A 13,747-nucleotide genomic window follows, 5' to 3' on the forward strand; every position below is an offset into this window, starting at 1 on the left:
AAAAAAAAAAAACACATGCTTTAAAACATTTTTAAAAAGAATTATCTATTTAATTTTATTGATCACTATTATCATTATTTTTTAAAGGAATATGAAACTACTTATTGACCACTGATTGCCAGTATTTACAATAAAGTAAACAATATTCAGTTGGTAACATTCTGATAACTAGGAGTTACTGGTTTTCCTTGCTTCTGCTGAATCAGTCACCTAAATACTGAGAAGACTGAGGCCTACCCGTAAGGGATGAGTTGGGGTAAAGAAAAGAAACATACACAACAGTTTAGATCACAGATTTGTTCACCCATTTATGCCAGCAAGTCCTAAACTGCCAACATCTTTAACCATCTGACTAGGTTTCCATGAGCCAAATTGTAGACATCTCATAAATAATGACCTTTTAGTCAATAGAACATAAAGAGTTCAACTTTTTATAAAGGGAAAGTTCACTAAAGGATTTAAAGTACACTTAAGTAAGTCCTTCTTAGCTAATTTGTCTAATTCTGTCATCTGGGAGGGGAGCTAGTTGGTAATATTAAAATTTCTCCTTTTAGGAATTCTGCAAATAAACTATTGCACTTGTATGACTATAGATAGATATAGATTCTGAGATGATTGCTTTAAAGTTATCCAATTTAGACTGCCCAATTACAAAATCATTATTTAATTTGAAAGGTTATGACTTCAGAAAAACTTTCCATTTAATTTGAAGCAACTGATTTCTTATTCTGAGGTTGCTCAGAATGATGGTATTTCAGAAACATGAGCTTATCCACAGTTTTTGTTTTGGTGGCAGTTTCAACAACAGAAAGCCATTTATATATTATCTTGTGTATACACACACAAAGACAAAAAAATCAAAAACCCAGACTGGTACTGAGGCATATGAGTTAAACACAAGTTCTGACTGAGTAATAATGAAAAATTTCTCCAATATTTAGAAAACCTGCTCCCAAATGCAGAGGAAATAAAATACCAGGGTATCAAATGTTCTTTTCTGACAAGGAAGCAACTACAGAAAGCTTTTGTTTTATTTGTTCAAAGTAACCAGTGTTATTGGGATGCAAACCCCCTTCCCCAACTCCAATACTACTTTCAAAACAAACATATCAAACTTGATTTTTCCATTAGAATGTATTTATTTCTCTACACTAGTCAGTTAAAATCCAAGAGCCACATTTTATACACACACACACACACACACACACACACACATACATATACACATAACAATGCAAGCAATTATTGAGCTTCATCTTCTGGACGAGAACGCAAAGTTAGGAACCACAGTTAGTGTAATGGCTATGTCATTGAACTCCCATGCAGTCGACCACGGTTCAAGTCCTGGACCCAGTGGCTTAAACTCACGCCAGGTGCATGTGCATGCGTGCCCAAGATCCTGAGAGGAGAATGGAGGAGAAGGGATTGCGGCATGGCCATTCCTCATGGGGGGGGTGGTGTGATTTCTCACTTTCTGTCTCTCTCTGCCTTTTTGGTGAGCACACACGCTCTATAACAAAAACCTCTCCAAAAAAAAACCCCAAAAAAACCCCAAAAAACGAATACCAAGTTAGTCTCTCTTCATAAAAAGTGATTACAACTTGAGGACACTTCATATTTGCCTTTTTTGACAGCACCAAGCTTGCCTCATCTGATTCTTTGCATTTTATGGGAAACAAACTCTCCACTGGTGTCTGTGGCTTATCTTCTTTGATTTGCTATCATCAGCTTCACTGATGATAGCATCATCATTTTCTTTACCAGCTTTTTGAGAATTAAGAAATGCCTCAATTAATTCTGGACAATCTAAATTTTCTTCTGGTTCCCGAGTATTTTCCGCTTCTGTAAATGCCTTCCACTTCAGAGAATATTCCACCTTCCCCTTCAGTATGCCTTGGTCCAGGACTTTTTTCACCACAAATTCTTTAGGTTGTGTCTCTTCAACTTTTTTATTCTTTCCATTCTGTTTCTTACCCATTTTTTTGCAATGTAGTTTTATTGGAGGCCATTTTTTATTGCAAAGTTGAGGAGTTCCTCGCTCTGAGCTGCTCCAGATCACGGGTCTGTGGTGTCCTGTCATTATTATTTTTTTAAAATTTGCTACAGAACATGTGTGCTCACCAGAGAGAAAGACAGAAAGCCAGCCACCGGGTCTGGGACTGGAAACCCGGTTGGCCATGTGAGAGTCCAGCACCTTAGCATCACACCACCTGCTGCCCCCCCAAAGCACACATTTTTTCCCCAAAACTTCCCTAATGAAATTCAGTATCCAAAACCAGGTTAGTTAAGAGAAGTCGATTTTATAGCTGTCTCATTTCCCCCAAGCACTCCTGCTGTGTCAGGTTAGATTGGCTACGGGGGCTTGAATTTGCTTCTCAGTAGGACAGAATCTGGGACACCCATTCTGCTTTCTAATGTGGTGTTCCTGTCTTGAGAGTAGTCTACACGCTTAACACCTGCTGACTGGACCATGTGAGGAGTCAGCTCAGGCCATTTGGGGTGTGTGAATAGAGCCGACGTGGAATAACGGCACTAACTAATGGTTTTTCCAAGCCCTGCTGTGTATCGGAATTTCTCAAGGGCTCTTGGGAAGCACAGACTCCTGGCTCTACCTCAGGCTACTGACTCCTCACTCTTAGGGATGGGCTCGGCAGTCTTTTTTCGTAGGTCTGTAGATGATTCTGTTAGCTGGTTACCAAGGTTAGGCATGGCTGGCCTAGATCTTTTACAATGCTGTCATTTTACGGAGATTCCTGTGTTCTACACCCACGATATATCTGGAACCCAACTTCTCTGTTTTCACTGCCAAGTCCACAGAACGAGCCACTGTCACCTTTCACCTGGACAACAGCCACAACTCTAACTGTGCTCCCACCTCCATTCTTGGTACTTCTCTCCCTTATTGGAATCTGTTATATATTCTAGAGCTAAAGTGGTCTTCTCAAAAGAGTCCCTTCCAGTTTAAAACCTTTCAGTGGTCTTTCCATTGAGGTAAATTTTTTTACTATGTGTAGACATCCCTGAAGACCTGGCCTTTGCTTACCCCTCCAGTTCATCTTCATGGCACTTCACCTCTTGGTCATCACATTGGCTAGAAAATCAAGCACTTTCCTGCTCAGACCTTTGTACTTCTTTCCCTTAACACTGCTTTTCATGTGCTTCCCTCTTATCCTTCAGGTATTCCTTAAACATCCCTACCTCAGAGAGCTCTTGCTCATCCCCCAGCTTAAACTATGCTATCCTTTAATAAACATCCAAGTTTTCTTTATTAGAGAGCTCTGTTTACTTACAGCATTTTTATAAGCTACAATTACATGTTCTTTTGTTTATTGTCTCTTCCCACAAGCATGTAAGTTCCAAGAGGACAGGGTCCTAGATATTCTTGTGCACTGATAATTCTAGTGCTGACTCAGTGCCTGGGAAATAGTAGGTACTTAGTATTTGTTGAAGGAATAGTCATGTTCTTGGCAACCTAGCCTGGCTTGCATTATACAGGTGTGTAGGAGTGTGATCTGATCTGAGTTCATGCAATAATAAACCTTTTTTTTTGGAGAGGTTTTTGCTATAGGGCGCATGAACTCGCCAGAAAGACAGAGAGAGATAGAGAGACAGAAAGCGAGAAATCACCTCCCGGGGGGGATGGCCATGCCGCAATCCCTTCTCCTCCATTCTCCTCTCGGGATCTTGGGCACACATATACACATGCTGGGTGTGAGTTTAAGCCACTGGATCCGGGACTGGAACTGTAGTAGACTACATGGGACTCCAGAGACATAGCCATTATGCCAACTGCTGGTCCCAATAAACCATTTTTTTTTTTTTGGAGCAGTTTTTGCTAGAGGGCACATGTGCTCGCTAGACAGACAGAGAGAGACAGAGAGACAGAAAGCGAGAAATCACACCCCCCCGGGGGGGATGGCCATGCCGCAATCCCTTCTCCTCCATTCTCCTCTCAGGATCTTGGGCATGTACACACACTCGTCCGGTGTGAGTTTAAGCCACCAGGTTCGGGACTCGAACCGTGGTCAGCTACATGGGAGTTCAGCAACATAGCCATTACGCCAACTGCTGGTCCCAATAAATCAAGTTTTGAAGGGATTGATAAATTTTGGTTTTGCCCTAGAGGATATGATTTATGACTCATGAGCTTCTGAGAGGAGGGCTGTCTGCCATGTGGCAGGGCACTGCGTGACATTCTCAACAGCCTGTGTGACTGGAAGCATTGAGGGAGAGACAGCTTTTAGTGACATGCATCCACATACTCCTGGACTCAATAGTCTTTGTTTCACACACACACACACACACACACACACACACACACACATATATATATATATATATTTTTTTGAGAGAGAGTTTTGCTATAGGATGCATGTGCTCACTGGAGAGACAGACAGAAGTGAAAAATCACCCTCCAGGGAGATGGCCACCGCATTCCCTTCTCCTCTCAGGATTTTGGGCATACATGTACATGTGCCCAGCATGAGTTTGAAGCCACCAGGTCCAGGACTCGAACTGTGGTAGACTGTGTGGGAGTTCAACACCTTAACCACTACACCACATGCTGGCCCCTCATTACACATTTTTACATATAATTCTCCAAATTTCTAGAGTACTCAGATAGTCTCATTGTTTTCTTCTAATTAAAAAAATAGAATAATTATCTATGAATATTTGCAATAGTTATTTTAGGTTATTCTGGGAGTTAGAACTCTGTTAAGGGAATTTATTGGAATTACTTTGCAACTCATGAAATTCAACATTCATTCAACAGATGTATAGATTTATATATGTAAACTGAGATAAAGATGTAATTCTCTCTCTCTCTCCATGCATCCATCCAATCTGGCATATTCTCATTACTGGACTTCGTATTTGGTTTTAGATGTGTAATAGTAAATCAGCCAAAGTTAGGGCTGTCTGTGGCAGCACAGACATTAGGTACCCCTGCACAATTATGGAGCTGTGTAGGAAGGCTCTGAGTTCAGATCCTAGGTCACCCTGAATAGACAGGTGTGCCTATGATCTTGGCTGGAGACGGAGGGGACCATCATGGTGCAGCCAGATCCCATTAGGGTCTGTCTGTCTGTCTCTCTCTCTTTTTCATGAAAACAAATAAATAAACTGAAAAACAAACAAACAAACAAACAAAAACAACCCAAAACAGCAAAGGTTAAAAGTCAAATCATGGAAAAGTAGGAATGGTAAGAACGAAGCTAGCATCACAAGAATGAAGCTACGTGCACATTTAGAACTAGGTGCTTGCATGCCACAGAACTGTCTCTATCTTCTTTTCTAATGTTTATGCATCAGCTTCATTTTCTTTCACTAAATCTTATGTCCTCTATGGGGCAACAAAATCAATTGTCTTAATTCACATTTTACAGCTCTTACTACCAGACAAAGGCTAACTCATATACTCTCTTGCAACAAATTAAAATATCCTCAGAAGGGCTCTGACTCTAGCTTGAATAAATGATTCACTGCTGAAAACATATTCACCATAGATATTTTTATGGTCATAGATCAGGGCCTTTAAAAGCATGGCAACTTCTGGCCCAGGCATGGTGGTGTAGACAGCAGTGTGCTGCTACACCATACTAGAGTTATGTGGGAAGGCCCAGGTTTGAATCCTGGGCCAACCGGAAACATGGATGTGCCTGTAATCCTAGCTGGCTCAAAGGCTAGGGAAGGATAGTGGTGTGCTGAGGCCTTCTCAGGGGTAACTCCCCCCACCCCCCAGCCTGTTCCCTCTCACACACTCACACAGGAAATAAATACACTTTAAAACAAAAATCTGGCAGCTTTTGTGTGCTCAAATATGAAAGGGAAGAGCAGTTTCCAAATAAAGGTGGTGGGGAGGAAGCTGGGTCTGCTACCCCATGGGTTTCTAGGCCTGGTCATCTCCATAATTAGACTAGGAGAGAAAATACTAATTAGAGGACTAAGGGTGCTATCATGTGCAGAGCTTTGAAACACCTCCTAGGTATAAAGTTTTAGGCCTAATTATGAGAAGCTGCAGGTCATAAGAAGGATGATGTTATCTTGGGACATCAGAATTAAGTATGATTACTTCTCAGGGTAATAGTAAACAACAGGCCTTTAAACACCTAAGGGATGGAAAACAGACTAGCGACCTCTGATAATGAGATTCAGTATTTAGGTTTCTCTCTCTTTAATGTAGCTCTTTAGTAAGGAACAGTTCCATGTAGTAAATGCATTTTATAGGAGAGAACACAAGTAGGTTTTTCACCAAAATATTCTCTTAAGACAAACTACTTGAGTTCCCTCAAGCTAAAAAAAAAAAAAAGAAAGAAATAAAAGACTGTCTATTGCTTGAGAGTGTAAAAACACATAGGAAGACTGAGACCAATAGCGCTGACATGGAGTGAGATTTACATAAATTTAATTGCATTCATCTTGAATAATGCAGGAGGAACCGAGTGACAATGCTGAGCCCTCAGTGCAGGTCTGCTAAGCCCATACCCACCAGGGAGGGTTTTGATCTGAGTTTTACATCTATCTGTGGGCCCTACTGATATTTAGATAATGAAAGTTTGAAAGCAGATTTCTAATCCCAATACATGATAGTAGAGGGGGTGGGGTTTTGCAAAAACTGATCTTTTATTTATTTTATTTTTTTTAATTATATAGCACATGTGCATGAGAGAGAGAGACTCTCTGTAGGCTTGGTCATGCTGCAATTCTCTTCCTCCAGTCTGCTAGGCTAGAGTGACACCTCCACAGGCTTGGCCTTGCTGACTCTTCACCAGACTGTCAGGATCCTGGGCACTGCACACACACCTGGCTATTCTCAGGCCAACTGGGCCAGGGGCTCAAACTATGGTTTGCACGTGGCTTCTTGCTCTGCAGTCACATATACCACCAACTGAGCCACCAAGGCTGGGCCTTGTCTGTATAATAAACAGAACTAGAACTGACAGACTTGGTATCCTTATGAAATTAGAGCATGCTCTGCTGAATTGTGCATCATTAGCAAAATATGAGGGAAAATAACCGCAAGAAGGTGAAGTTTACATTTGTTTCTAACAAGAAGCACTTCTTGGCAGAAAGTTTGTTGGAAAAGTCATGACACATTTTTGCATAGAAAAACACATATGACTTTTCTGACAACCCAACAGAATCTATCTATCTATCTATCTATCTATCTATCTATCTATCTATCTATCATCTATCTATATCTATCTATCTATATCCCTGTAGAGTGTGTGTGTGTGTATATATATATATATATATATATATACACATATATGCAGATGCTTGAGCTACATGGGTTGACTTCAGAGCTGGACCCTGTCTTGAGCTAGCTACTTAATCTTCCCAGGCTTCACTGCTGTCACAAGTAAGACAGAGGTCCTAACAGTACCTGTCCCACAGGGGAGACATGTAAAGGCTAAATATGTACATGTAAAGTGCTTAAACTCTGTCATGCATGTGGAGAGTCTTATTAAAACTTACCTTTTTGGTTATTGCTGAGTACTGATAGTCACCCACTGAGCAATAATCTATTCTGCATCCTCAGAATCATTGATCAGACCCTAAGGAAGAATGCTACTCTCACTAGTAAGGCTATAGCATTTAAAAATAAAAATGCTGTTGTGCAATAATATGGCATGAGGTAATTATCTATATCAATTTTCTAAGATTTTATTATGCAAAATGTTGTTCTAGTTCTATTAGAGGACCAAGTCCTGTGTTTATGTAAACCTACTATATATGTACAATATATAATCCAGGATGTTTAGAAACTCAAGAGGAAAGAGTCAAGGCCTCCATAGTTGTTCTTTTTCATTAGTCTGTTTCAAGATATTTCTTTTTCTTTTTTTCATTTTCTTTTTTGCTATAGAGCACATGCACTTGCCAGAAAGACAGAGAGAGACAGAGAGATAGAAAGCGAGAAATCACCCCCCAGGGGGGATGGCCATGCCGCAATCCCTTCTCCTCCATTCTCTTCTCAGTATCTTGGGCACGCACGCACATATACCGGCGTGAGTTTAAGCCACCAGGTCCAGGACTTGAACTATGGTCGGCTACATGGGAGTTCAGCGACATAGTCATTATGCTAACTGCTGGTCCCTATTTCAAGATATTTCTCAACTTAACTCTGAAAATATTAAATAGATCTATCTCTTGTGTATAATTTGCTCAATTTGTAATCCTTAAAAATATTGATCAATTATGTATTTGCATAATTCAAAAATTATTTATTAATTTTTAGAGGGTTTTTTTGTCATAGAGTGCATGCACTTGCCAAAGAGACAGAGAGATGGAAAGTGAGAAATCACTCGCCAGGGGGATGGCCATGACATGATCCCTTCTCTTCTATTCTCCTCTTGGAATTTTGGACACGCGTGCACATGCACCCAGCAAGAGTTTTAAGCTGCCGGGTCTGGTTTCAAACTGTGGTCAACTATGTGGGAGTCCAGCGATATAACCATTACACCAGCTGCTGATCTCCCCCAAAATTGTTGAGTTCTGGAGTAGAATTAATATCTTTTTTCTCCACTTCAATTTCCTCCATCCTTTTTTTCTTATTTTCTTGTTTCTTTTCCCTCCTTCCTTTCTCCTTTTATAGACTTGTTTGAAAATTTGTTTCATACGTTCTATATACAGGTAAATTATCCTTATTCAAAATGCTTGGGACCAGAAGTATTTTAGAAATCATGTGGACTTTATGTATACAATGTTTCTTACCTTTTAAGGCAGATGATCCTAGACACACTCTAAATTTGGAAAAGATATATGACATATGAATTCATGTGATGCAATAATAGTAATATAAATAAACTTACAGATTTTTTTCTTACATGGTACTTTCAGTGTTTGAATCTCGTCTTTCTTACATAGACACAAAGCACGTCGTCTCCTCTACATGTGGATTTAGCTCCAGAGACAGTGTAACTTGAACATTCATGGAATAAGATCTATGAGGGCAGAGACATTCTCTGTTCTTCTTTCACCACTATGCCCATAGTATCTCAATCAGTCTGGCAGGCACTACATAAGGTACCATTTATTAACTAGTAGCTAGTGGAAATACATGGCGACTCTGGCCCTGCACTCCATAGGTGCTATGCAGCACAGAATACCGCTGTGTAACACTGGTAAACACACCTAATCTCCCTAACAAGTTAGGTAGCACTGGTCCCACCTGAGCTGGCTTTATCCCAGAGTACGTTAGAACACACCCACTAGAGCTGACCATAACATATCAGACTAAGTGCAGTTATCAGCTGTCTTCGCCCCATAACACATGGAAAAAGGTTAGATGTTTTCCTACTTTAGCTACTCTTCTCTTTCCCAAGGTTTCACTACAAGCAAATCCTGCTTTAGCAGAGCAAACTTGGTGGAACAAGAAAGAAAGTCATTGTAGGGGCCAGCTGGTGGTGTGGTGGTTAAGGCAGCAGGACCTCAGAGGGCTAAATGAGCAGTTTGAGTCCTGAACCTGGTGGCTTGAGAAACAGATGTGGTCGCCTGAAATCCAGAGAGGAGGATGAGGGAGAAGGGATTGTGGTGTGACTATCCCCGCATGAGGGATGCTTCTCACTTTTTTTTCCCTCTCTCTCTGACATGTCCGCATGCCCTATAGTAAATTTAAAATAAAACAAACAAGAAAATAACCTTGAAGGGGACAGAAATCAACACGATAAATAACAATAGGGACAACAACCTGGAAAATAGAAAATGTCTCCTTTTCTTTTTTGATAACCCTAAGTTTTTTCTTCTTCTATTTTTCCTAATTATTTTAAATAATTATAAATATCTTAGGAAAATGGTGATTTTCTTTTTTTTTTTTCCTGATGTATTACATCTCCATAATATCAGGGCAGTCAGTGTGCTGTATTCAAAAATGGGGAATATGGCAAATAAGTAATTATTTACTGGAAGAACAAGGTTTTAGGTGGAATCCAGTCCCTACATTAATGCCAAGTATTCTCCAAGGAGTTAAAAGGTGTTTGCTTACTTTACAGCATGTTTCTGATCGCTATTTTAAACCCTACTTTGCAGCTTAATGTCCTGCACACAATATGAGTGTTTACAGTGCCTCTGGTATTTCCAAAGAGAGGTCGTTTGGTGGTAACTCCCTAACTACCACATGCATATCATGCAACAATAGTTAGAAATGGTTGTTACCTAAATTTTAAACAAGTAATACTTATTTCTAGCTAGCAATGTTCTGTTTTTAAAAAAAGAATTACTAGTATTATACATTTATCTAATGCACCAATTGGATTCACCTCGGTTATTTTAAATAATCACCCCCAGCAAGTTTGGTACTGATTTATGCTAGTCTCTCGGTTATGCTCGGATATCTGACAATAATTTTCTAACTGATGTTCCATGTAGAGTTGCTTGCATTTCACCAGATATACTTTAGTAGAATCTCCATAAGAATTTTTTATTCAGAAGAGTTTAAATTTTAGATCTTGAGATCTAGGTGCTACAGGACTTCTTATGAAAAATTGTTGCTCTCTTTTGTTCTGTTTGTTTCTTATATTACTAATTTAGCATATTAATCTGACCATTCCATTTGATTTTGGTGTTTAGTTCTCCAAGAAACTAAACTCACTATTTTCATCCTTTTAAAATTTCTTAAATCCAGTAATCACTTTTTATAACTAACCATTTTTTCTTCAATTTACATGATGTTATCTATGAATTAGTTATTTAATTTTCTTCATTTTCCATAGAAAAAAATTTAGAAACTATTCTCTGCAAGAATAAAGAAAATGTATCACTTTAAAGAGGTGTAGAGGGGCCAGCAGGTGGCATAAGGTGCTGGACTCCCACGTGACCAACCATGGTTAAAGTCCTGGACATGATGGCTTGCTTTCTCTTTCTCTCTCTCTGTCTGTCTCTGGTCAAACTGGAGAATAATAATGAATAGTAATAGTAAATAAATTATTCATTTTTTTAGAGAGGTTTTTGCTATAGGACATGTGCGCTTGCTGGGTAGACAGAGAGACAGACAGAAAGTGAGAAATCACCCCTGTGGGGATGGCCACACCACAATTCCTTTCCTTCTATTCTCCTCTTGGGATTTTAGGCATGCACACATATGCACCTGGTGTGAATTTCAAGCTTCCATGTCTGGAACCATGGTTTGCTGTGTGGGAGTCCAGCAACAAAATCATTACACCATCTATTGGTTCCAATAAATAATTATTTAAAAAAGAGAAAAGAGGTATGGAGTATACATTATCCATTTCTGAGCTAGATACCTTCATCATCTTAGTCAATTGGAGCTGCTGTAACAAGTACAATAGGCACCAGAAATGAATTTTCCTCAGTTCTAGAGACTGGATGTCTTAGATCAGGGTGCCAGCCTGGTTGGAGTGTGGTGAGGGCCCCCTTCTGGGTTAAACTGGCAACTTCTGATTGTGTCTCGACATGGAGACAGGGTAGATTAGAGAGATCTCAAAGGTCTCTTTATAAAGGCACTAATCCCATTTATGAGGGCTTCACTCTCATGACCTATTCACCTTCCAAAGGCCTGCACCCCCTGATACTGTCATATTGAGGGTTAGGATTTCATCATATGGATTTTAGAAGAGGAGAGGGGAACACATTTAGTCCGTAACGCTGATTTTTTTTTTTTTTTTTTTTTTTTTGGCTATGGGGCACATGTACTCCCTGGAAAGAGACAGAGAGAGAGAGAGAGAAAGTGAGAGAGCACCCTCTAGAGGAGATGGCCAGCTGCAATCCTTTCTGAAATCAGAAAAGTATGATAATGGATTGCTGTGTCATACCTCCCCTAGTTGATGGGTAATATCAAGTGAAATTAAATCACTCCGCTCACTTAACAAGCACTTCTTTTATGTGAAAACATTTGCTTTCAGTGTCTTAAACTGCTATAATTGGGCCATTGAGTTCTCTTTGTTCCTTATTATTAAATTTGCATGATGATGTTTAATAGTAAGTTCTACCTGACAGATACTACCAGGAGAGCAGCACGTTGGCCAAGGATTCAACCCTCCGCACCCCTTCAGATCTCAAGAAGCCGTCCCTACAGAGCCCAAATGCCTTTCGACCCTTACCTACCCCCCTCAGGAGGAGCCGGCAGGCCACACCAGCCATTGGCAAAGCTGTCAGCAAGCCATCCAGCACAAGACACACCAAAGAACCCCCAGGACTTCCAGACCACAAAGATTCTCTAAATGAGATCCCTTTGGACTGCAATGGGAATGGAAATGCCTTTTCCTTAAGAAATTCCCTCATACCTTCCCCTTTACAGAGCAACTCCCACCTAGAGAAAAAGGAGTCGGAACTTCATTTGTATGTTATTTCTACAACCTCATCCATATTTCTGCACTTAAAAAGTTCGTGGAACAATTATATTATAGTAAGTGCCCTTAAAAGTAAGCTTGATCTGTGCCTTTCTTTCTTTTCTTCTTCTTCCTTTTTTGAATGAACATTCCGTCCCTGCTCTTCTGCCCCCACTACCATTTTGAAAATTTAGCTTTGTAATTTAATAATATTATAAAAGATAAAATGTACTGGACAATAGAGGAGATGATTTGGGTTACTGCAGTAGGGAAAATGCTTATTAACGAAGTGTGTCTTACAGAGAAGGAGAAGATGCCGGGTCTTTAAGTGTAGGTAAAGAGGATGAATCTTGGGCCATCCAGGGGCGAGATGATTAGAGAGGCAGGACCCTACATGGTTGACTGACTGCATGGTTCAAGTACCTGACAAAGCGGCTTGAAAATCATACTGAGAGTATGTGTGTGTGTGCCCAAAATCTTGAACGGAGAATGAAGAATGGACTGCAGCATAGCCATCCCCCCCGCAGGGGGTGATTTCTTACTGTCCCCCTCTCTCTCTGGCGAGGGCATGCACCCCTTAGCAAAACTGAAAAACTGGGAGGGAGAGGAAGAAGGTGAGTCTCATGGACTCATGAGGAGGAATAAAGACTGCTCTTATCCGGAATATTTGTGAGCAGATGGCCTTCTGCAGTTATCTGGGATAGCATAGATCTCACACATAGGTCAATACTGTCAGTATATTTCTGTATTTCTTCGCTGCACTATTGAACGTAGGTTAACAGGGCCCAGCCTTAGTAATGTGGGCTGGCTGACACTGCTACTTAGCAGGCTGAGCCACATGAGAGGCTCAGGTTTGGTTTCCCATACCCTAAAAAATCAAGGCACATTCACACATGCCTGTAGTCCCAGCTACTAGTGAGGCTGAGGCAGGAGGACTGCAACATACTCAGACACTGTCTCAAAATAAAAATTAATGAGTGGAAATAATTGTTATAGGATCAGATAATTTTATCTAGAGATACTAGACTGTGTACCTTATTTTACAAATGACGGAAAGAAGCATAAAGTTTTAAGTCATTGACTCAAGATTATATAGTAACTATAAGGACAGTGTCAGAATTGCCATTTAGGGATTTTTTTTTTTTGGTAATGTTTTTGCCATAGAGCATGTGTGCTCACCAGAGAGAGATAGAGACAGTGAGAGAGACAGTGAGAGAGAAAGTGAGAGATTACTCCCTGGGGTGATGGTCACACTGCAATCCTTTCTTCTCCCCTCTCCTCCTGGGATTTTGGGCATGCAAGCACTTTTGCCCAGTGTGATTTTCAAGTCACTGGGTCTGGGATTCAAACTGTGGTCTGTCATGTGATAGTTCAGCACTTTAACCACTACACCACCTGCACCTGCTGGCCCCAAGTGATTTTTTTTTTCGTTATATTAGAATTATTTTGGGGGGGACCAG

The 13,747-nt window shown here is 40.3% G+C and overlaps 1 protein-coding gene across 1 annotated transcript in view; it reads left to right on the forward strand.

Annotated features, from left to right (window-relative positions):
* The window catches only part of CUNH12orf56 (chromosome unknown C12orf56 homolog), a 111,160-nt gene that overhangs the window by 56,787 nt on the left and 40,626 nt on the right, over positions 1 to 13,747 (forward strand). Inside the window, 1 exon segment of the mRNA XM_027774058.1 lies at positions 11,956 to 12,364. Within this exon segment, the coding sequence (XP_027629859.1) occupies positions 11,956 to 12,364 (409 nt within the window).

This window comes from Tupaia chinensis, unplaced genomic scaffold, assembly GCF_000334495.1.
Source record: "Tupaia chinensis unplaced genomic scaffold, TupChi_1.0 Scaffold000395_1, whole genome shotgun sequence".
In the NCBI taxonomy this organism is placed as follows: Eukaryota; Metazoa; Chordata; class Mammalia; order Scandentia; family Tupaiidae; genus Tupaia; species Tupaia belangeri.